Source organism: Phaseolus vulgaris, chromosome 3 (genome assembly GCF_051622355.1).
Source record: "Phaseolus vulgaris cultivar YP4 chromosome 3, ASM5162235v1, whole genome shotgun sequence".
In the NCBI taxonomy this organism is placed as follows: Eukaryota; Viridiplantae; Streptophyta; class Magnoliopsida; order Fabales; family Fabaceae; genus Phaseolus; species Phaseolus vulgaris.
In genome coordinates this window covers 5,348,792-5,375,012 of record NC_143500.1, presented here as the reverse complement: position 1 = coordinate 5,375,012, position 26,221 = coordinate 5,348,792, and the positions used below count along the sequence as shown (strand labels likewise).

General features: G+C 32.8%; 1 protein-coding gene and 1 pseudogene across 2 annotated transcripts; one reads left to right on the top strand and one right to left on the bottom strand.

The window, feature by feature from the left end:
• Positions 1–27: 27 nt before the first annotated feature.
• LOC137808875 (small nucleolar RNA R71) lies at positions 28–133 on the bottom strand (annotated as a pseudogene).
• A 16,711-nt stretch (positions 134–16,844) lies between these two features.
• Positions 16,845–26,038, top strand: LOC137806290 (protein RAE1). Of its 2 annotated transcripts, none has more exons than XM_068606313.2 (11): positions 16,845–17,028; positions 17,132–17,218; positions 17,337–17,414; positions 17,550–17,743; positions 18,687–18,828; positions 19,881–19,961; positions 23,052–23,180; positions 23,278–23,355; positions 23,815–23,886; positions 25,313–25,393; positions 25,730–26,038. In XM_068606313.2, exons 1-11 carry the CDS (start codon positions 16,981–16,983, stop codon positions 25,778–25,780), a joined length of 1,041 nt encoding a protein of 346 aa, XP_068462414.1. In that variant the 5' UTR covers positions 16,845–16,980; the 3' UTR covers positions 25,781–26,038. The 2 variants fall into 2 exon arrangements, with proteins under 2 accessions (XP_068462414.1, XP_090156427.1); XM_090300301.1 differs by having other exon boundaries at positions 17,101–17,218.
• The last annotated feature ends 183 nt before the right edge of the window (positions 26,039–26,221 follow it).

Below are 26,221 nucleotides of genomic sequence, written 5' to 3'. Positions count from 1 at the left end.
GATTTTTTCCAATTTCTCGCTACATCAAAGCAAAGTCTGAAATCTCTATGTTCAGACAAGGAGCAAATGAAGTCTTTTGTGATACATGGGAAAGATTTAAGATGATATTGAGAAAATGCCCAAATCATGGGTTTGAAGATATTGCTCAACTGAGCATATTCCTGAATGGTCTCAGATCTGACATAAAGATGCTCCTAGATGCTGCAGCTGGTGGCACAATGATGGCCCTTGATGTAGAACAAGCGACAATAATTATTGATGCATTGGCATCAACTGATTATAAAGCCCAACATGATGGACAAGATCTTCATAATAAAGGGTTGTTAGAAGATGCACTCTTGGCTAAAAATAAGATTCTGACACAGCAGATTGAGCAACTAATTGCACAAATGGCTAAATTGCCCCAACAATTATATGTTGTTCATTCATCTCAAAGCCAAAGTCAGTCAATCAGGTGTGATTTTTGTGGAGATGTTCATCCTAATGGTCACTGTTTTTATCAGAACAATTTACCTGAAGTTGAGGATCCATCCATGCTTGAAAGAATGAATAAAGTTGAAGACGCTCTGACAAAGATTGTGAGCGTGCAGGACAATATTATGAAAGCGCAGGACAATAGCATGGCCATGATTAGGAGCATAAAGATCCAGATGGGACAACTAACCAAACAAATTGCACAAATTCCAGAGGAACAAAATGGCCAGTTTTCAGTCAATAGCCAAACCAATTCAAAAGAGCATTGCGATAATGTAGTGGCTGAAAAAGAAGAAAAAGATGAGACAAAGGGGAAGAGAGATGAGAAAGAGAGAAGTGAGGAGGAAAAAATAAAGAGGAAAAGTGAAAATAAGGAGAGAGGAGTTCTTGAAAAAGATTTATCATATCCTCATTCTCCTTCAAAAAAAGAGAAGGAAAGAAAATTCTTTGATAAATTGCTCCCTAAAAATTATTTTGCAGGAAATTTGAAGCAAGATTCAACATTTGAAAGATTTCGAAAGAATAGGAGCTATATTGAAGAAAGAAATATAGAGCTGGAGGATGGATACAATGTCATTATTCCAAAAGGCTTGCCTCAAAAATTCAAGGACCCAGGGAGTTTTAACCTTCCCGTGTCTATAGGTGCTTTATTAGTAGCCAATGCTTTATTGGATTTGGGAGCAAACATAAATATAATTCCTTTGGCAATGCTGAAGAAAATAGGGGATTTGGAGATTAAACCCACCAAGATGACTTTAAAGTTAGCTGATCAAGTAACCAAGTATCCATATGGTGTGGTTGAAGATGTTCTCGTCAAGGTGGATAAATTCACATTCCCTGTGGATTTTGTTGTGATGGACATGAAAGAAGATGAGGAGGTTCCCTTGATACTTGGAAGACCCTTTATGAAGACTGCTAGAATCATAGTTGATGTCGACAAAGGAGAACTTCAAGTTAGAACTCAAGATGAGGAGGTAACTTTAAATCTTTTTTATGGTCATAAAAATTTTAATGCAGGGGAAGAATGTGTACAGAATGATGCAACAAAGAGAGTTGTCCATCTTGAAATAAACAGGCGTCAAGCTAGATGACGTTAAACGAGCGCTTACTGGGAGGCAACCCAGTCCACATTTTAGTTTTATGTTGTTTTATTACCTTTGCTGATTTTATTTAAAATAAAAAAATAAAAGTAAATAAGAATAATAATAAAAAAAATCCTATATGCCTCCTAATCATTTTGCAGGTTATGTATTTTTGACCTGGGGACAGGTTCTATTATTCAGGGGGCAGATCCAGCAAATGAAGCAAGACTGTAGATAAAAATTTTAACAAAATGCTGGATGACTTCTTAAGAATAGAGGATTGAACAAAAATATGGTTTTATCTCTCTGATTCTCTTTTCTTTTCAGTTATTTGGATTTTTTCTTATTTTATTTATTTTATTTTTCGGTTATTTTGTTTTCTGTTTATTTGCTTATTTGTTTAGTTTGTTTTTATTGCTTATTTTAAATAAATTTTCCTGTTTTGTTAGTTTGGTAGTTTAAGTTTTGAATTATCTTTCTTGACTAAATTTCAGTTTTAATTTGTTTGTTTTCTAGTTTATTTTTTTTTCTTTTCAAATAAAAAAGAACTAGAATATTAATTTTGAATTGTGGAAAAAAGAATTTGTGTTTAAATATTAAATAGTGAGATGAATTAGACACAGGTTAGAAAAGAAAATATGATTGAATCCCTATTCAAATGTAGTTCAAATATGATACATGAAAATTTAACAGGATGATTGATTAGGACAGATAATGACAAGACAAAAAAGGAATGAGACCATTTAAACCAAGTGAGTGTGTGAACCTTAAACAGTTTTGAGAGTTTTACTGATGAATTGACAGTTGTGGTTGCTTAAATTTTATTTTTGTTGCATCATAAAAGAGCATGAAGATGATTGAGGCATTTGTTTGTGTTAATTAGGAGCCAGGGCTAAAAAGTCAACCTTTATATTAGAATTCCATTTTTTTATATCCCCTTTGGGCCAAGAATTTTTTTTGTTAATATTGCACCTCAACCTTTATTGATATAATTTTCTACCCTTTAGCATGTCTAAGGAAGGAGAACATAGATGCAATACATATAGAAAAGGGAATGGTTGGTTCTGATTTTGAAAGTTCAAAAAGTTGAAAATAGGAAGAATCTTTTCCTATTATTGAAAAAAAAAAGAGAGAGAAACAGAAGAAGAAGAAGAAAAAGAAATAAAAAAAAAAGATAGAAAAAAAATTTCATGAAAAGAAAGAAAATGAGGAAAAAGGTGACATCGAAAGAAAGTGGTAATTAGATAACATATATGTTCTCTATAATTCCGGCTCAGCTCAACCTAGGCTCAAAACGACTTAACTCGACATGGTCCCAGTCACACTCAGCTCGAAATTGGCACAGGTTCACTCAGCTCAAAATTGGCCCAAGCCCACTCAACTCGACATGGGGTCGAAATAACTCAACTCGACATGGACCCGGGTTGACTCGACTCAACATGGGCAACGACCTACTCAACTTGACATGCGCCTAGGCCGACTCGACTCAGCATGGGCCTGGGTTGACTCGACTCGATCTGGGCCCAAGTCGACATGGCCTAGGCTGGCTGGGCTCGACATTGTCCTAGGTCGTTGGGCTCAACATGGGTGCAGGTCGGCTAGGCTTGACATGGGCGAAGATCGACTTGGACCGAATCAATTCAGCTCGACATGGGCTCGGAAGTACTCAGCTTTACCTGGACCTTGGCCGACTCGGCTCTGCTTGGACCTAGGTAAAGTCGACCTAGTACCATGCTGACTCAACTCGACCTAGGCTCGAGCCAACTCAACCTAGGCATGGGCTGACTCGTCTCTACTTGGGTTCAGCCGAACGCATATCGACCTAGGTCCAGGCTGACTCGGCTCAACATGGTTCTAGATCAAATGGGCTCGATCAGGGCTCGAGTCGACTCAGCTCAACTTGGGCTTGATCCGGGCTCGGGTCGACTCAGCTCAACTTGAGTCGAGTTGACTCAGCTGAACCTGGTTTTGTGTCATCATGACTCGACTTGGGCCGGACCAATTCGACTTGACCTAGGCCCGGATCGACTCACCTAGACCTTGGCTTGGGCCAACTTAGCTTGACCTGTGCCCGAGTTGACTTGGCTCAACTTGGACCCAGGCCAACTCAAAATCCATTTTGGATAATCCAAAAATGTATCCAATCTATATCTAATCCATCTCCAATTAAATGGATTGGACTTAAAATCCAAAATATTGACTTAAAAGTAATATGGATTTGGATAACTATGAATTGGATTTGACAATTTGGACTTTTTGTCCACCCTTATCCACAACCTTTTGTCAGTTTTATTAAAAAAAAGATAAACAAATTATGAAAAGGTGGGAAAAGCTGATAGGGGAATCAATAAAAAAGTAGTGATAAATAGAAAGATTGAGAAAGAAAGGTATCCACAATACAAAGAAACTGAAAAGTGAGAAAAGAGAAGACAAGCAACTGTTAAAAGAAGGAAAAGAAGATGTGGAAGACTTATGGCTCTCTCAATGAAGGTAGAAATGGCTCTATAGAGGGGGGGGGGGGGGGGGGGGTTGAATGGAGTTTGAACTCAATTGGCGAGTTAACATGCAAAACAAATGCAACATCTAAACTAGTATAGAGTATAGAAAAGTAGACACATGTTTATACTAGTTCAACCTACAACTTGGACTACGTCCAATCCCCTTAAGCAAACCACTTAAGAGATCTCACTAAAATGATTTTGAACACCTCTCTAGGACGAGTATTTAATGTTTCTAGGCACGAGTATTCAACACCTATCTAGGCACAAGTATTCAATAAAACAAATGGGTTTCTCCATGGAAATGAATGCTTCTACCAATTCTCTAGATTAAAAACCATGGTGTTTCTCTTCTCCAACACCTCTTGAGTTTATCAATATTCTCTTAACTTATTAAGGTTTACATCGTCTCTAGATCTTAAAAAGCTTCAAGAAGTAAATTGGGAGTGTTCATATAGTCAACTAGGAGAGAAAGCTTAAGCTTTGTATTCGCCGCAATACACAATCCCTCCCTAAAGACCTAACTTAACGGTCTAAGCTAGGGTAGAACATTCAATCCATCGAGAGATGCAAACACTATATAGTATGCAGACTCAATGATCTGATGATTATACAAAGACATAAACTTTCTACCTTATCCAGGAGTGGTTAGGAGCTAAAAGAATACTCATTAAGTTAGTATTGACTTAGGAAGGAATACTCAAGGGAGTAACCAAGAATTGCTAGGAGCCTAAAGAATATTTGTTGAGTCAGGAGTGATGAGTCAAAAGAATACTCAACAGGGTCAACGGTATTACAAACTCAACTGGTTGTGATGAGTCAAAAGAATACTCAACTGGTTGTGATGAGTCAAAAGAATACTCGTTAAAATAAGAGTGACTTGTGGAAAGAATACTAAAAAAATAACCAGAAAGGATTACGAACTCAAAAAATACTCATAAAATTAGATAAAAGTGACTACAAAGCTAAAAAATAATTAAAGTATAATTCACAATAAGTTCAACTCAACTTAGTTTAGGAAAACATTGAAGTAGTGTTGTACTTCTTAAACTTCCTACGTCCAAAACCAGCACCAAATCGCTTCCTTCTTCAATCAATCTTCATCTTCTTATGCATTCAAACCGAGCTTCATTCAACTTATTTCAGATGGAGGTAACTCAACTTCCATCAATTAAGTAAATATATATATTCATATTTCATTAATATAAATAATGTAGATTAAAATATAAGAGAAATCAATAGAATATTCTTTCGTAGCACTGAACTAACAGAAAAATCATATTGTCACGGTATTAAGATTGTTTAAACAAAGTTAGCGATTCTTTCTTAATTTATTAATAATTTTAAAAAATTAATTATGAAATATATCTTTATTAGACTATTCAAATTGAAAATTATTTATACTATTTGATGAATTTAATTTATTCTTTTTATCAGTAAAAATAAATAAATAAATATGAAGCAGTTCAAGATAGTCCAACCCATATATTTTGAATTGAAAGCTCACAATAGTCTAAACAACAACAAATCTTTCACAAACAGATCAATCCAACCTATCACTAATCACTAATGGATTCAATTCATATGTATAGTATTTCTACTTAGCCTTACTAAAATGCTTCAACTAGCATATATTATGCCATTATTTACACGTCCTAAAATATTTAATGTATAAAAAATAGTTTATACATATATTTTTATTTAAATTAAGAAATTATATGCATTGTGGACTACTTCAAAAGTGGTATATTATATTTGATTAGAAAATAAACAAGATCTTAGGCTATGAAACTATCTTATTTATATTGTAACTCATGATGAAAATGAAATCTTGCCCCCAAGTCTCCGTGACTTGAGATTGTTGCAACTATATCCATAATCTATATTCTTTTTTTTTTCATTTTTTATCTTCTACTTTATGAGTTATCATCATATTCTAAGTACCCTTGTCATGTCAGCAGCCATAGGAAACAGTGGGTAAACTCCAAGAAGAACACAGTTGATATATTTGGCACTGTCAGTTGAAGTAGACTTAAGATCACATTGTCGATTCTTTCTTGAAGATTTAGGGTACTCATAAAGGAATCACCTTGTCGATTCTAGTCTCTAGCTATCGTACGTGCTAGTGGTTAAATACAATCATGACACGTTCATGCATGCACCTGCAATTCACAAACCTAGCAAAATGTTTTTTCAACCACCGAAAAAGTTGATGGTGAAAAGCTAACCATTGATTGAAACTGTTATATTAGATAGTATGCATATGCAATGCATTTATATGCTAATATTAATTATTGGTGGTCCTTAAAAATGGTAGGGTAATCAAAGATCTACATATGGTGCTTCACTCGTGTGCGTGGCCTTATCTTGGAACATGTATTGGGGGCCAGCCTTCTAATCACATGTGACTCAAATCAAAACTCCACCAAGAATTTGCATTTCAGATGCCAAATACACTAATCAAATTTTAGGCTATTCGATAGCCAAGTAATTATTTTTGCAAATGGAGATGTTATGTCTTCAAGGTCGAGAGTAAAAAAAAATGTCTTCTTTTTCTTCTAGTTAGATGTATAGTTTTGTGTGCTTAACATTCTACATAGATTATGAGTAAAATTGGTGTAAAATATGTAATTTTCGTTAGAGATCTCATATAATTAGAAATAAGATTGATTTATTGTATATAAGTTAGTATAAATCTTATTTTATAAGTCGATTTTGTATGTAAGATTAAGTTATGCTTAAAGTTTACTTTTTATTATGATTTTTTTATCAACAGTTAATAAATAAATAAATTTGGAGCATTTAAGGGATGTTTCAACTATGTGTAGTAATTTTCAAAACAACATGCTTAAAGTTCATCTGGTTACCAAAAATTGCAATCTACAAACACTATTTAGTACCTAGTTACAATCAAAGCCCCCAAAAAAATCCAATGAGCTTACCCAAGTTTTGTTACAGTTGAGTCCGGTAAAGGATCCTTACCACCTATAAAATACTTTTATCAAGTTGAGTTTCACTCAATATTCTTCTTATCATGGTGGTATAAGAGTCATTTAGACTCTATCTTAGTGTGAGTTTGTTGGTTCTATCATGTTACTTTCTATATATGTATCTACCACTACTCATAAATATTTAATCATACACACGAGTTTACAGTTTCAGTATAAAGAAGATGTATTACGGATCTCACATCAACTAAAAATAAAGTGGGTTCAAACCTCACTACAAGTCAGCTGTGTAAAGTTAAGTTAAACATAAAGTTCATTTCTTAAGAATTTTAGATAGGTTCTTCTCACATTTAATGTGGAATCATAATATCAAATTTAAATTAATATTAAAAATATAATGATATACATTCTAAAACCCTAAATCCTGAATTCAATCCTAAATTTTAACTTAATAAAAAAATCCTAAAAAATTATTTTTTACACTATAATAAAAAAATCAAAAATGAATTTAAAAAATTCTAACTTAGAGAGAGAAGTGTAGAAGGGTGCCCGAGGATGGGTGGGTGCAATGCAAAATATTGGTGGCGACGTGAAAGAGTTGACAATGTCACGAGAAGAACTCTCCCAAAGCAGTAATAGCAGCGTTAAGAGGTGGTGTCAACGCAGTTACAAGAACAATTTTCACTTCAGTAGAAACACAACATCAATAACCTTAACTCTGCATAGAAAAAGAGTTTTAGAAGAAGAAAAAAGTGAGGGAAAACAAAAAAATTGACACCCTAATTAATGTCATTCTACGTTAGGTTTTTTCTTCGACAACAAAAATAAATTACATAGAAAACACAATTCATTTTTCTCTCTATTATTATTTTTTTTATCAACAAACAAAATAAATAAATAAATATATATGACTCACTTTAAAGATGATCTAATTTTTATACAAAATATAAAAACAAACATTCTTTTCTCTGAACACCACAACAAAATACTCCACACTTATACAAATTATCTTTTAGTAGAAAGTTTAGCTAAAATTACTCTCTATGACATATATTGGGAAGATGATATAGCTTTATTTTTCCAAAATAATTTAAATACCTTTGTTTGGTCCCTTTCTATTGAAATTTTCAAACTTATCCTCGTATTTGTCCTTCAATACTCACTCAACTACTCCTCTACATTAGTTGCTTCTTATAACCAATATAGATAAAATATTAAAACAGTTGAAAACGGAACACATCCAAAACAGATGTATCCATTTAGGTTAACTGAGGCATGTGTTGTAGAAAATTTATTGATAGGAAAGGAAAGTATATGTATTTTTTATGAAGCATAAAGTATAGTTTTTTGGCAAAGTGGAATTTGAAGCATAAATATATTAAAAGTTGTGGTTGATATGAGAGGAAAATGAATGAAAGCAGGGAGGGAGAGGTCATTATCTTTGTAGGACGAACCACGGACATGAGCCAGATGGCGTGGGGCACTGAAGCTTCAGAAGGTGGGTTCAGTTTGACTAAGGACAACTATAAAGGTTTCAAGGGAAGAACTTCCTTTTATACAACTTCTCTCTCCTCTTCTATTTTCTTTTTTTCTTTTGTGTTTTAAGCTTCATTCAGTACAAAATTATAAGTATTATTCTATTTTTGGATGTGGGAGAAGGAAAGAAATATGAGAGAGGGATATAGCAAAAATTAGCTAAAATCATAAAGTAAATATATGAATATTTAATTTTTTATAAATGTGTGAATATTACTAATAAATTGTGGAAAAACTTTAAAACAACCATTAATAACGATTAGTATGTGTCTTCTGGTACATCTAATATAATTATATACATCTAATATAATTATATACTGTTTAAAAAATAAGTAATTGTCATAGCCTGTGAAATCCTTTACTGCCGCCACCACGTCCTTTTTTAGACTATTCCAACAAGATTTTATAAAACTAAAGTTAAAACCATTAGGGTTGGGACTCTTTGAACTATCACACCCCAAATCGCGACTCTCCCCTCTTCTTCCGAAAAATCACCAATTAGCATCTCATTGTCGATTTCTAATATGGAATTGAATTCGACCTTATCCAGTCTGACCTGGCAAGCGTCATTCCTAGCGAACTTCTCTTCAAAAAACTCACAAACCTTATTGTCAAACCATGTGTTATTAACAAAAATCTCGTGCAATTGATTCCTTGCCTTCCTCCATTTTACCGAAGAGTGAAAGAACTTTGTATTGAGATCCCCTGCTTAATCTAGCTCTGTCTTGCTTTCTGAAATAAAATCGCCTCTTGTTTAGACTTGAAATCTCATATGCAATAAAATTAAACAATTTAAATTCATAATTTTAATGTCTAAGTCTAAAGTAAAATATAATCTCAAATTTATTCGTGACTCATCTTTAATGTGTTTTACTCCATTGGATTAAACAACAAGAATTAGCAAGTATTTTTGTGCACTTTATAAAATATTTTTAAAATGTGATTAAAAATATATTTAAAGGGAATAGTATAGGTGTTTTTTTATAATTAATAATGAATATTATCTTATACTAAATAGAAAAAAATAAAGAGATCAAACTTTTAAAATGGAGATTGAAATTAAAATAATAAAATATTTGAATCAACATGTTATCTTCATTGATATGTATGTCCTAAATGCAGCATTTCAAAATTAAATTTATATGAGTATAAGATTATAGTCTTAGTTTTTTTATATTATTTTGAATTTAGTATATCGAAGTTTTAAATTAAAATTAAGAAATAAAACTTACTAAATAAATAAAAAATAAATGTTCAACAGATAATTAGTTGTCAAAAAAGATTAATGCATAGAGTTTATTTAGTATAAAGTGAAATATACAAACTATGGTTGATATCATAAATAAATGCAGAAACGTAGGTCTATTAGCTAGAGAAATATTAATGAGTGGCTATGAATGTGCATGTTCTCTTCTGGTCCCCTATTTCGAATTAAATTTACCACTTTTGTTTGTACGTGTGCATGTCCTCTCTACTTGTCTATTTTTGCAATAAATTTTTATTTATTTATCTAATAATTCTAACTTATGCTACAATATTCATTATATATTCTCATAATTTTATAAAAGGAGTTCTAAATAATTTATTGATTATTTTTAATTGAATATTTGTTAAGAATTTTCATTCGATTCGGTGTTCAAAATATATTTATTTTATTTTATTTAACTACTTTATTATTTAACCTAGTTATTAATGAGATTATATGGTCATTGTTTTTGTTTTTCTATCCCTAACTTGTTGATCAATTTGTATTTTCTCATTCTAATATTTTCTAACTCACTCTTGGAAAAAGAATGAATAAGTTCAATAGCAAGTTGAATTAGTACTAAAAATAATTATTAAAAAATAATTAATTTAGAGAATAAAATATTAGTTATTATATTAACTAAGTTATATGTTATTTCATAAATTAAAATATTATTGGTATCTAAAATAGTTTTTATCAGTAATACTTCTTGGACTGTTGTTACAGGTTCTTTTATTAATTTCTGGAATGATAAATGATATTCTACTACTTCTTTAGCAAATATTGCAGGGTTATCTAATAATGTTAGCATTCCGGATACAGTCTCTCAATTTTGGACAGGTTGTGATTGGAATATTCCCTTCTCTACAGCAGATGCCTCATTCTTTTTAATCATATCATGGTTAGAGAGGAATAGGATATTCCTAATTGGATTCTAGATGAGTCTAGTCGTTTCACTCTTAAATCGGCTAGGACTTTTTTCTTAGAACTAGGAGTTCCATGTGGTTGGGGTAAATTCATTTGGTTTTCATCTATTCTGCCTTCCAAAACTCTAGTACTCTGAAAAAATTTTCATGGGCGACTTCCTACAAATCAACATATTCAGAATAAGGGTTTGCATATATGTTCTGTGTGTACGCTTTGTGAAAAGCATGAGGAATCTATTCAACATCTATTTTTTGAATGTTCTAACGCATTGCATATTTGGAGTTGGGTTCGACAAATTTTTCTTACTTCTCATTTCTCTAATAAGGATGATCTTCTTTTTTTTTATTAAGAGTGATGGTAGTCCTTTGGTTAAATTGATTAAGCTTGCTGTGATAACCTTTTATATATGGATGATATGGCGTATGAGGAATTATGCTAGATTTCAAGATAAGATTGAGGTTTCTAAGGCTATTTCGGTAATTAAAGATTTAACTTGTCTAGTGGGAAATTCGTTTAAAGCTTCAATGAAGAATGATATGTTGGATTTCAACGTGATTAAGTTTTTTGGTATTAAGACTCGTAGTGGTAAAGTTCTTCGTACTCTTCTTGTTAGATGGAAATTTCCTTCACCAGGCTGGGTTAAAATTAATATTGATGGGGTTGCTAGGGGGTATCCTGGTCTTGCTACTTGTGGAGGTATTTTTCGTGGGAGTATGGGAGAATTTATTGGTGCTTTTTCAGTGTTTCTTGAAGTTCAGACTGTTTTGATTGCTGAGTTTTATGGAGTTATACATGCTATGAAGGAAGCTAAAAAATGGGGCTTACTAGTGTCTGGCTTGAATGTGATTCTGCCTTGGTTTGTGATGTGTTTACTACTAGGACTAATGTTTCGTGGATGCTTCGTAATCGATGAAATACTTGTCTTAATTTCTGTGGGACAATCAGGTTTAGGGTTACTCATATTTTTCGTGAAGAGAATGCGTGTGCTAATAAGTTGGCTAATTTGAGATTTATTCATAGAGAATCATTTCATTGGTATAGTAGACTTCCATCTAGTCTGTTCTTATAACTCTTTATGAATAGGTATAGTCTACTTATGTATCGTTTTTGTTAACATATGGGTTTTGGTCTAGTCCCCCCATATTTTTGTATTTTCTTTGTTTTAATAATATTTTTTTCATGTGATGGCAGATGATTGTTGTTACTTGAGGTGTCAGCCTTACTGAGATGTCAAGTTGCATTGTGATGCCTAACATGAAAACTTTTTATATATAAAAAAAAAGTTTATAAAGTAGTTTATAAATTGATATATAACCTTAACAATCAATGTTTTAATTATTAACTACTTTATATTATAAATTAATTTTTAATTTAATTAAAGACTGATTTAAAATTTAAAGTATTTGGTAACTAAAACATTGATACTTAATATTAGATATCAATTTCAAAACTACTTTATAAATTTTTATTAATAATAAAAACTAATTTAAATACTAATAATTTTTTTTAATTTGAAAACTAGTATCTAAGTTGATCGATCAATTCTTTTTTTTTCTAAATTAATTATTATTTAATAAAAAAATAAGGGTCACACCATTTGTTGATGGTACAAAACAAATGACAAAACACTTAGAGAAAAATAAATAAAAAAATATATATTTTAAACACTTAATAAGGACTCAACTAAAAAAATATACCTAAATTGAGTTACTCTAAATTTAATTAAAATAAATCTTTACAAAAACTTTATAACTTAATATTAAACAATTACAATTACGAGAGAATTGAAACATATTTTGCTCATAAGATAGTATAACAATAACAAAAACATTACTAAACAGTTACTGAAAAATCTTAAACTCTCTAAATATTAAATCCTAAACCATAAAATTCTAAAATCTAAAATCCAAAATTCTAAAATGTCAAATTCCAAATTCTAAATCTTAAACCCATAAACCCTAAATCTTAGATCCTAGATCCCACACCCAAGACCCAAGACCATAAATCCCATCTACCAAACTCCTTAGACCCTAAACCCCAAAACCCGAAATCATACACTTTAGAACTTTATACCCTATAACCAAGACCATAGACCTTAAACTTTGTACCATAAAATTGTAAATCCTAACCCTAAATGTTAGATCCTAAACCCTATGTCCTAGACATGCAACCTTATATCACAAACTCTGAATCCTAAAGACTATACCCCTTAGATCCTACACCATGAAACCCTAGATCCTACACCTGATATCATATACCATAATCCTTATATCTTAAACCTGAGATCATATACCATAAACCCTAAATCATACATCTTAAAACCCTAAACAGTATACCCTTAAACCATACACCCTAAACCCTATATCATATACCTTAGACCCAAGACTATAAACCATATACCCTAGACCGTAGACTCAATAGCCAAGACCTTATACATTATACCCAAGACTTTAGACCCTAAACACTAAGGTATTGAATTTAGGGTATAAGGTCTTGGGTCTACTATTTATGACCTTGGCTCTTGGGTCTAGGGTCTAGGATTTATGGTCTTAAGTCTAGGGTCTAGGATTTATGGTCTTGGGTCTAGGGTCCAAGGTATTGGGTTTAAGGTTTAGGGTGTATGGTCTAACGTTTACGGTTTAGGATGTAGGATTTAGGGTTTATGGTATAGGGTCTAGGGTCCCAAGGTGTAGGATCTAAGGGTATAGTGTTTAAGATCTAGGGTTGCGAGTCTACGACATAGGGTTTATGAGTATAACATTTAATATGTAGGGTTGATGGTTTATGGTATATGGTCTAAGGGTTTGGGGTTTAGGATTTATAGTATAGGGTCTAGCATTTAAGGTTCTAGGATTTATGGCATGTGGTCCAGGGTTTAAAGTATAGAATTCAAGGGTCTAAGGTCTAAGGTCTATCATATAAGACCTATGGTATAAGGTCTATGGTTTAGGATTTCGAGTTGAGGGTCTAGGGTTTAAGTCGAGGGTATATGGTTTAGGGTCTAAGGTCAAAGATCTAGGATTTAAGGGTCTAGGATTTATGGTTTAGGGTTTAAGGTTTAAGGTGTATGCGACTCTAAAGGTGAACATTGTGATCAATGATGAATGAAGAACACAAAAGGAGAAAGAAATTGAGAAATTGAGGGGTGGGACGGAAGAACAAAAGGTTTGAACATAAAGCAAAAATGTTGCAATGCATAGGGTTCAAATGAAGATGGGTCACACTAGTAGCATTAGGCAATTTCTTTGAGCACCATATCAATTTTAACCTGCACCCTATGTTTTTTAAATTTCCAAAATTACCCTTATTCTGAATTTGAAAACCCATTAATTAATTTTTATGTAGGCACACACCATCTTTTCTAAAAATGGAGATAAAAGTGTTAAAGGAGAATGAACAAGTTAAAGACAAGATGAAAAGACAAAGCTGGAACATTGAAAACTCGCTCAAACTCGCCCAAGATCCGCTCAAGGCTCGCTTAAGCGAGTTTGACATCAAAGTTGGTTTTTTTATTCTCATGAAACTTGCTTGAGCAAACAATATCTTGGTTGAGCGAGTTTGAAACCAATTTTGTTTATTCTCTAGAGGAACTCGCCTAAGACTCGTCTAAGGCTCGCTTAAGTAAGTTCACTCCCCGAAGTTGGGTTTTTTCTCCTAAAACTCGCTTAGGCAAGTAATATCTCGCTTAAGCGAAATGTCACTTATCCCAAGCCCAATTAGGTTAAATAGAAGGCATGAGGCATAACCTTGGAGATCATTAGTAAAATAGAGAGAAATAGAAAACCTTAGAGGAGGCAGTCGTTAAGGAGAAACATCTTAAATCTTATTTTCTTGCTTTCCATGCTTGAAATGGCTAACATTAGTGGCTAATTTTTCCCTTTGTGATTGGGAGTAATTAGTTCAAACTCTTATGTATTGAGGTGATATTTATCTATAATATTTAGTTTTTGATTGATGATTGGAATTATTCATGATTTTGATCCTTAGATTTGACTGGAAAGTCCTTCTAAGCATCTGACCTAAAGGATAATGCTTAACATATTTGAATGTTAGGAATATATTTGAAATGTTAATTTCTCTATAAAATATGTTTGTAACGATAAGGAGTTTTTATAAATATACAAAGAATCGATATTTAGGAGACTCTTTTAATAATTTTGTATGCAAGGAATCAATATGAATGATTTTTATATGTGCATCAATATCAATCAAGATTTAATATTATATGCTTTTAAAAATACAGACGAGTGAGAAGGATGAATGTCAATCTCAATTTTCTCAATTGACTCATACAAATCTTTTACTTTGCTTTATTTAATTTCTTGTAAATTCACAATACAAACAACCTTTCCAACAAACTTTTACACATTTTATGATGGTGAATATTATACTTGAGATTTTAGAATTGCTTCTTATGGGTTCGATATCCGTCCTTAGGAAAAAACTATTACTTCTGGCTCGGTACACTTGCCGCAAAATAGTCATCAATAATGTCAATCCTAATTGTGCTAAATAAAAATTTCAAAACCTTTTTCTTTGTTTTTATATGTATTTTTGTTGATTTTTGGGAAAAAATGAACATCTTTAAAAACCACTCTCATTTCGCACATTTAATTAAAGTTAAACTGCCTTAGGACAAACGTCATAGGGTCCTAACACCTTCCCTCCATGTAATCGACTCTTGGACTCAAAATTTGGCTTCAAAGATCTTTTTTTTTGTTTTTCTGTAGTTTTCCATAATAAATTATGGTGGGGGCTGATAACATTAATTTTGCAATCAAGTTAAAAGATTTTCCAATTCCAATGCAGAGATTGTTTAACAACAATGTTAGAATATCTAACACAAAAAAGATGATAGTATAGAAGTGGTTAGATGACCCTAAGTCATCACCCAACGAATCTAATAGTGAATCAGAGTTTAAAATTTATCTGCAAACAATGAAAATTAGTAATAACAATAAAGTAAAAGGGGGATTTGTGATTTTTCAACAATAAAATATAATAAATGTTGTAATACAAATAAGGAGCAGATGGCTCCCAAGTTCTACCACCAATAAAATTTTCACAGATTCTATAAAGATTGACATCTTTTAATCCTTACACAGGGTTAAACTTAATCAAATATACATCAGTCAAATTCAACTCAGCAAAAAAATGAAAAAGAAATAAGAGAAAAAATCACAAAGGTAAATCACATGCAATGCAATCGGAAGAAGTGTAGCAAACACAAACTCTAGAATCAAGAACTTAGGAACTGCACACTGAAACATAGAGAGAAAGAAGCAAAAGAGCAAAGAAAAAAAAATTGAATTAATTTCATTAATAAAAAAGTGTAAGTGTAAGAAGTGTTACAAAAAGTAAATATAAAGGAAATGTAAAAGGGCCAAGCTGAGGGGAAAAGGCCCAAAAACGAAAGAGTCCAATAAAGCCCAAAACAAAATAATTTACATTTTAACAAGGTTTTAGGTGCGTTCCATTTAATGTTATCACACAAATAAAAAAGGGAAACAATGCACAAAAATTATAAATATTTTTTTTTAAATTATTTATATTTATATTTGAACAAATAAATAATTAGATAATTTCTTACTATTAAAAAATTTCTAAATTTAAGCATCAGAGAAACCTATATTTAAATTAAAAAAATATGATTTATAATAAATATAATATTTAAATATATATATATATATCAAATATCTCTATTTACCTACTATTACTATCATTATTACTAGCGGAACACATTATTATTAGTGGAACACAAACGCTTTCGTGTCTAAATCCTCATTTTTTATTTTTGTTTATAATGTATATCTGTATTTTAGTTTTATTATTATGTATCTAATATTTTATTTTTATAATTATTATCTATATTTTTATAATTATTGTCTAGGATGGTTTTCTAGAATAAGTTTTTCACAACACATTTCATTTCATATGTTTTAAAAAGAATTTTTCAAAACAAGATTTGTTTTTTCTCTTTTTCTAACTGATAGTAGTGGTAGGGTGCTTTGAGAGAGAAACAAGATAGTTCTGTCATTTCCTCCAATTATAGGGGTGCAGGTCAAAAAATGTGCGGTGCAGTTAGAAAAAGGCGATGTAAGAAGTAAAAGCAAGTAAGGATAATAATGTTACTAGTGTGACCCATTTTCATTCAAACCCTATGCATTGCAGCATTTTTGCTTTCAGTTCAAACCTTTCGTTCTTCTTTCCCACGCCCCAATTTCTCAATTTCTTTCTCCTTCTGTGTTCTTCATTCATCATTGGTCACAATGTCCACCTTCGGATCCGCAAATACCAATCCCAACAAATCCTTTGAGGTAATAATAATAACAATAATAATAACAATGTTCTCATTCTTCATTGTTGAATCTGTTACATTCTTTGTTCAGTGTTTTTTTCCCTGGAAAATGAAATTTTCAGGTAGCCCAACCACCCTCTGATTCAATTTCCAGTCTTTCGTTCAGTCCCAAGGCCAATTTCCTCGTCGCTACTTCATGGGATAATCAGGTTTCCTTCTCTCACTCTTTTAATTAAATTCTTGTTTACTATCAATTCTAAAGACAAAACAAGAAACCCTAAATGCTAAACCTTCATTCTAATTTTCTGTCAGTTTCTACTTTGATAGGTTCGATGTTGGGAGGTAACAAGAAATGGGACTGTTGTCTCCAGTACTCCCAAGGCTTCAATTTCTCATGACCAACCGGTAATGATTATGAACTCCAAATTCCAATAGGTTTTATTGGGAAAGATGGATTATTGATTAGTATTGTTGTTTGGGACTGAAGTGGCATTGCCATTGGGGCAGTTTTTGAACCTGCTGTTTGTTTTATTCGTGAAGGTTTTGTGCTCTGCTTGGAAGGATGATGGAACAACAGTTTTTTCTGGGGGCTGTGACAAGCAGGTCAAGATGTGGCCGCTTACTTCTGGTGGACAACCAATGACGGTTGCCATGCACGATGCACCTGTGAAAGATCTTGCCTGGATACCGGAGATGAATCTTTTAGCTACTGGAAGCTGGGACAAGACCCTGAAGTATGCATCTTGATCATTTTTCTGCATCTTGAAATTAAGAGGGTTTCTAGAAGGATGGCATGTTTCACTAAGTTCGTATGAAAGAACAATTGATATTGTCAAGTAAGGTGAACCAAACACGCACTAAGAGAGGCTCTAGATTGAGTTAGCTGAGGTGACAGTAGTTTGTATTTTAGGTTGGCACGGGATTAGGAGGCTTGTGTCTGCACGGGAGATGGTAGTAATTAACATAGCAGTTCTTTAGGTTAGGTGTATAAATGAGCAAAAGAGTACTTTTCCTTGAGGAGTGTAGGCCCTTGGTCTTCCCTTATACGCCTTTGGATTAAATAAAATTTCCCTCAACAAAGTGTGCCCAGTTCAGATGAACATTATTCTAGCTAGTAGAGAGCATTTTTTTTTTAAATGTAAAACAACATAACACGTGTTGTACTCTATATAAATTGCACTAGTTAAATGTAACACATGCTATGATCATTTGAAAAATTCCTAATTTGATTTGGGATCACTGAAACTACATCTGTTTAGGTCACAATTTCTGTTAATGTTTTGGTGGGGTGAGCATTTATTGTGTGCTTGATCACGAATATTGTAGTGTGTGTGCATATGTTTCTTTTTAGGATAGGTTAGGAAGAATCAAATAGAATAACTGTGTTTATAAAATGTATATGTCATAATGTTTGGATTCACTTGGAACAGTTTATTCTCACTCTCGGTCTTTTCAAGAACTTGCTGAAAAAGAAGTTAAGATATAACCATTTTATGCATCATTACTAAATACTTGGTTCATGGTGTGAAGCTTTGGCAAATGACCATTTTTCCTTCTTTTGTTTTATCTTTAAGAAGTTTATGATTGTTTATTCGGATAACATTGTGACTTGTATTGAAAACATACAGTAGTAAAAAGTTGTATTGTCTGTTTTACACTGTACTTCCTTTATTTTAGGTATTGGGATACAAGGCAACCAAATCCAGTGCATACACAACAACTTTCTGATCGGTGTTATGCAATAACTGTCAAATATCCTCTGATGGTAGTGGGAACTGCAGATCGAAATCTGATTGTCTTCAACTTGCAAAATCCTCAAGTAATCTTTCTTTCTTCTTTCTAAATTATTTTTCTGTGTTGTTGTTTGTACGTTTGTATGAGTTGGCATTATAATATAAATTTTGACTTTTATGCTTAGGAGATGAAGTTTCAACATGAAATTCTGTTACTGTTGTCTAATTTGTGTAACATGAGTTCTAGTGACAAGCTTCACTGCATGGTACTGTAATTGATATTTTAGAACAAAGAAATAACAAGAAATGAAAGATAATCTGATAGTGGTGCCTTATCAGCCCAATCCACAGGCTCCCCTCACCAGAGAATATTCTCAGTGATCTCACTCTCTACAGTTGAAACCCCTGCCCACCTCTACACTACTTCACCTCACCAGAGAATATTTCTATAGTTAGTTATATTGTTCTGTACACAATTTGTTAAATTTTACATGTTCTTACTATCTTGATAACCAAGTAACCAACATCATAGGGTATCTCTTTAAGGAGTCAACAAATAATAGACAATATAGAATTTATCTTACAGGTTGTGACAGTGATTGAAGTGCAGAAAATATAAAACAAACTCGTGAAAATGCAACTCATATACGAATGACCATATTTAACCACCTTTTTTCCCTTTTTGTGTATGCATATACTTATGTATATATCAGGGTATGTAATAGGGAGGACCTTTTCTTTGTAATGAGAAGAATGGGTATTGACCATTAGATCTTATAATGCATGGTCAAGATTAAAATCCACAACATTTAAAAATATTATTGACTTTTTAAGTGATCTAGTGCCCATATGAAATCTTTTAATCTTGACTATCCATGTTGTGGTTGAACAACCTAATTTTACTCCTATTCTCATTAAAAGCATCCTCCACTTGATATCGCCCATATATGCATATAGTTATTTTTCCAACTTTACTTGCTATTTTCACATGATTTGTTTGTATTTAGTTCTATTCCTTTTGGTTTTACATGAATTTAACAAGGAGAAATTCAGAAGCACCGACTTCATATTAATATTTGAGGAGCTATTGGTTTCTATAAATATGTTATTCTTCTAATTTATATTGAAATCCCAACAGACTGAATACAAGAGAATTGTATCTCCACTGAAATATCAAACAAGATGTGTTGCGGCTTTTCCAGATCAACAAGGGTTTTTGGTATGTATTCAACTTTCACATTTAAATACACTAATAGAAGTCTTATTGTTTCCTTCTTTACTTTATGCAATCTCATTACTGCTATGATATGTGGCAATTTGGTACATGGTTTAGGCTTACACATTAATGTTTTGAAGATCCTTTACAACTCAAGAATGCCCAAACCTATGTTGCAAGAGTGGAAATTTTCAAATATCTAGGATATATAAATTCACAAAATATACATATATTTGAAAATATCATTTATACAAACATTACCAAATTGTAGGAATAGTAAAAAAATACAAAAGGGCACAACTTATAAAAATCAGTATCTATTTCTCTTTTTTTTGATTTTTTTGTGGTACCCATGACTACTAGACAGACATGTACTAGGTTTGAGAACATAGCCAATATGTGTGCTATAACATTTTTATTGTCTTCTAGAATATCTTGTTTTTTTTTTTTTTATTAGCAAAGAATAAATAAAATAAAAAGAGACACTTCAGTGTCTCAACCCTTATACAAAACCCCAAATTACAAGATCCTAGAACCCTACCAACTAAGGATCCGACAAACATTGTACTACATATCAAGGTAAAAAACCAGACCAAGATATAGAAACCCACCAGATACAGTTGTCTCACCCCACCAAAGCGGTCACACCCTCAAATAAAGACATGCATCCAACAACAAAACAAGATCATTGTCATGAAGCTGAAGGACCTTACCCAAGAGACAAACTCAAAAATACAAGACACATCATCCAACAACTAAACCATAACTTTGTAACAGACTGAGTTGTTCTAGAATATCTTGTAAAGTTGTTGTCTTTGCTGTACCTATCAACCATATTATAGGGTCCTAGTGTGTAAATTTTCTTGTCAACCTTTTGTAGTTCAGATTGTATATTTTTCTATATTGATAGATCAACTGAGAGTGATCTCTCAAGTGTTAGTTAAAACTCCTTATTCTCAACATGGTATATGTGTGGTCCAATCCTATTGTACCTATCACTTCATGCCTATTCAAATGTATTGTTATTTTATTAATATTTCTTTTGTGTGTACAAAGCTTTAAGGTAGGGGTTTTAGGCAAGTTCCTAGCCTCTTTTTGTATCCTATATATATACATCAATAAAAAGCACTATAGTATAGGTTGAATACAATGTTCTATCCATCTTATTTGTTCAAAAACTTAGTATTAGAGTAGCTAGGGTCCTGCTCTGTCTTCTTCATTGTCTCTGACAACATCTGTTGTTGTCATCACTGCTTTCGACTACCGTAGCTGTCGTCTGCCCTCGTTTTTTAAAAAAAATTAGGGTTGGGTGTGCCTCAAGAAGCGCGTGGACCAATTGATTAGCCACCTCCTGTCATGCGCCAATCTACACACATCCCATTTGTGGCGCTGTCATCCACATGCTACCTTCTTGTTGTCAGAACCACTTGGCAAAACCTTTGTCTTACTCGCTAGACTCTTTTGCGTTCATTTCTAACCTCATTTTATTGTTCCAATGTACCTTTGTGTTGGAACACATGCTCTCTCATGATTTTAGGGTTTCTTTTCTCTATTTTTAGGTTTGATCATTGTTCTCCCTCTCTAGAATGGATTCGATAGGTTCTGCTCTTTTCTTTTCAGCCACTTTGACCATTTCAAGATCAAGACTCAATTGGAAGAATTATTCATCTTAGTCTGCCTCTATGGAATTATGATTCCTTCGTCAAGGATACCATGACCACTTTGAAATTGAACTTAGCTCTATTTCAAATGCAAATATATCCGAGTGGCAAACACCTCTTTGATTCTCCTAATAAGCTCGCATATTTTAAACAAACAAACCATGATATGACCTTTACTATGAGGAAACTCTAGTTGTTGTTGAAGTGAAGATGTTATTGCAAACTAATTCATTGGAAGAAATTTCGAAATTAGATTAGTTGTATATTGTAATAATTTTCCGTGCCATGAATATAAACTTTGATGATTTTGGTGATCAAATTCTCTCTACTCATGAAGTTCTTTTAGTGGAGAGTTTGACTAGAAGACTTCTTTGTGTTCAAACTCCTAAGAGTTATGATCAAATCTCCTTATTCTAAAGTATTTTTTGATAATGAATATTAGAAATATTTGAGATTAAAATCCTGCTGCCTAGCACAATCTTCCAAAGCTCTTAGTGTTTCAATCACTTGAATTTCTCAATCCATGGAAAATCAAGGTCCATGGACAAATGATTTAGGTGCTTCTAATTGTGTTTTTTGTAATAATTTTCTTATACTCTCCATTTCCTTGCCTAAATTTCCTCACTTTATCACCACAGCCAATGAATCCAAAGTTTCTCCTTGTTAGTTAGACAAATATCTCTATCTCCTTCCTTGAACTTATAATTTATCCTTTGTGTTATTAGTTGTCTTTTTAATGTAATTTCGGAGTCAATTAATCGACTCATTAAGTTGCTCTATGACATTTGATGCTAACTCTTATGTCTTATAGGAGTGTGGTATGGGTTGACTAATTGATGTTGGACATGAATCATGAGGATATATTATCTTAATACCAACTTTGCCATATCCTTTCTTGCACTTCCGTTACTTAAACTTTTGCATGATCGATTGGGTTATCCACACTGGTCAAAATTGAAGAAAATTGTTCCTAGGCTTAACAAACTTCAAATCTTAGTGAGAGTCATGTCAATTAGGAAAATCTGTTAAGTCTTCTTTTTGAAAGAAATATGAAACCAATTGTATTATGCTTTCTCCACCATTCATTCTGACATTTGGGTTCAAATATTGTTACATATTCATTGATGAATACTCCCAATATACTTGAGTTTAGTTAGTGAATAATTGGTCTTAACATTTGTCTATTTTTCATGCCTTTTCTTAATGAAATTAGGACTCACTTTGGCAAAATAATTAAAATTCTTAGAAGTGATAATGCTCACATACATTTTGTAACACCAAGTCACCTCCACTGTCGCATCTATGCTTTTGTTTTTTTCCTGCTGTTTTTCTTGTCAAATGCTTGCTGTATATCTGCTGAAAGATATTTTTTGCTTAAAAAATTTGAACTGCTGGCATTATGGAGTATTGACTATACACTGTTTCTCTGTAGGTTGGCTCCATAGAAGGAAGGGTTGGAGTACATCACCTGGATGATGCACAACAAAGCAAGAATTTTACTTTTAAATGCCACAGAGAGAACAATGAGATATATTCAGTCAACTCCTTAAATTTCCATCCGGTAGTACCATATGACATCAAAATTAGTTTAATTTATTTTCAAGCTGTAGATTTAATATTCTTCTATGTGAGATCTGATTTTATGTCTTGGCTTTCAGGTGCATCACACTTTTGCTACTGCCGGATCTGACGGTGCTTTTAATTTCTGGGACAAGGACAGTAAACAGAGGCTCAAGGTTCCTGCTTTGTTTAATACTCTATTTTTACTTGTCCTTTCATTCTGAAACTGATCTCTCGAATTTCCAGAAGATTCTTGTGTTGTTTATTTCTGGATAAAGTAATATTTTTTGCTCCTACTTCATAGTAGAACCTATCTGTATGTATGGCTGAAGACTTCGTAACCAAGATATTACTGTTACTCCCCTTTCTAGCCATTGATTTTCTCTTTCACGGTGGGGCCATGGGGCATATAGTCTGTAATTTGCCTGTTATCACTTGCCAGAAAATGCAAGGATGAATTCCTTTCAATATCCGATTAGGATGTTTGTGTTTCTTTTTGGGTTCTTTTGGCCCTTGTTACTGGGTTGATAATGCATGAAGATCTTGAAAATACTATGTTGTTTCTTATAAGTTCAATCCTTTGAAGTATCTGTTGTTATTGTCATATGCTCACAAAACTTTAATATGTTTTGCAGGCTATGCAAAGGTGTAGTCAACCCATACCTTGCAGTGCATTCAATAATGATGGTTCCATATTTGCTTATGCGGTATGTTCGATTTGCTGTTTTCACTAACCATACATGTTTACTTGAACAATTATATTTGTTTTGCTTCATTTCTCGTGACCTTCCACTTGAATAATGTGAGGGAATAAAGAAATATTTTATTAATTACAATCGTGCTAATTACATGTTCAACTCCTTTATTTGTAACAATCACATTCTCTTAAAATAGGAAATAAAACCTGCTGGTATAAATGTGTAGATTCTAGGAACCTAATTATTATGGAGATATTAAGATATGTTTATCCTAATAATCTCCTATTTACAACATTGTTCCTCAAGTTTGTAAATGTCTTCTTCCTTACTCTCAATTGGTTCTATCCCATTTGTGGGGATTCCATCACTTAGATCTTGGGCATCCTGCAAACACAAATATAGTAATAAGAAGGAGAGATCCTCCACTTCAAGTATTTTCTCCCTCTAAATTGGAGGGTTGACAAAAATGAATTTTATTTCATGAAAAGTGACATCCATTGTGATAAAGACACAAGACTCTCAGAGTGATAACACTTGTACCATTTGTTTTATAAGGATAATCAGTAAAGACACATTTAAGAGCTCTAGGATTTAATTTATTGTGATTAAGAGTATTAGAGTGCACAAAAACAACACAACCTGGCCCGAGAAAGTATACTTGACACTAAGGGAGAAAAGGAAACAAAAGACAGTAGAGGTTCAGTAGGACTACTAATGTCATTTAAGACACGAGTTTTCTTGTAGAATACTCTATGTCTCCACTGCAAATAATTCCGGCCATCAAATGGATAAGGAACCACCACATTTGGAAGATCATTAGGACCCATAGGTGTAAATTTCACCTTAGCTATTGAGGAACGTAAGAAAAAGAACTCTTTGTCAAGAGAGCAAGAAACTTAGATTCACTCATATCAGACCAAACAGGATCACACCACCCCTTGGTATCTCTAAGATCCTATTTGTGGCAAGGTTGGTGGGTGGGGGTCACCGGAACAAGGTGAGCTACAAGCATTGATACCGATGGTTGTGCGTGGCATTTCTATAGGTGACATGACTTTCTGGTGTTATGACCATCAGTGCTAGATGCACCTTTTTGTTCCTCCACTTTCTTTAAGGATGGATGATTGTAGTGGCGATGATTAGCAGATGGTGGCAATGGTCGTGGAAACAGCCTCCAATTAGGAGCTCTAATACCAACTTGAATAATGAGGGAATAAAGAAATGGTTTATTACTTACAACAATGCTAATTACATTTTCAATTTCTCTATTTGTAACAATCACATTCTCTTAAAAAAGGAAATAAAATCTACTGGAATGAATATGCAGATTCTAAGGGATATTTTTCCTACTAAATATGGACATGTTAGGATATTTTTATCATCTATAAAGTTAGCTTGTTTTTTGTTGACATACCAACTTCATTCATTTCTTTAGGTTTGTTATGATTGGAGCAAGGGTGCAGAAAATCACAATCCAGCCGCAGCCAAGAACTACATTTATTTGCACTTACCACAGGTAGGCCTGTGCATACGTCTACATGCATGCTTAAGTTGTATAATCTTTCCATCAACATATTTAACAACTCAATGGATGGATGAGACTGCATGAATGTAAAATAGTGAAACAGAATGAAACAATTATTATTCTTTCGTTTGAAATATGATTAAAACAATGATAGACATGCTTCATCATACAATATTACTCTAGTCTTTCCATCTCCTGATCAACCCCCTCTTAAGAGGGTACCCCAAATAAGTTGAGGGATGCTTCATTCCTGTCCTGCAAATATTAACTATCGTTTATTTCATTTTTTTCCCATTTTAAGTCTAACCTTGTTTCTCATGTGAACAGGAGTCTGAGGTTAAAGGCAAGCCACGAGCTGGAGCCACGGGAAGAAAGTGAAAATTTCATGCTAAAGGTCCATTTGGTTTTGGCACTCACTGTGATTTAGTAGAATCAGCTATAATGAGAAAAATTCATACTTTGATTTTTTCAATCTAAAATTTTCCTAGTATAGCCCATTTTTCTACCATACAAGTGTATTTTATCACGATTTAGGTTAGGCTGTTGTTACCCTTTTATCACATGGACAGTTTCAGATGAAGCTGATATATGTTTCACATTTTGTGGTAGAAAAGCTTTTTAGGAGGTTCATTTCTACATCCATCCACAATGATAACTATATTTTAAACTGTATCTAGACATATGCATTGCACATATACTATTTTTAGTTATTAGTAATCTCATTTTTATTTTATTTTTTATAATTCAACTAGGGACTGAAGATATTGATAATAGAAGATTATTAAAGATGTTAAGAAAATTTTCTAAAATTGTTGAAAA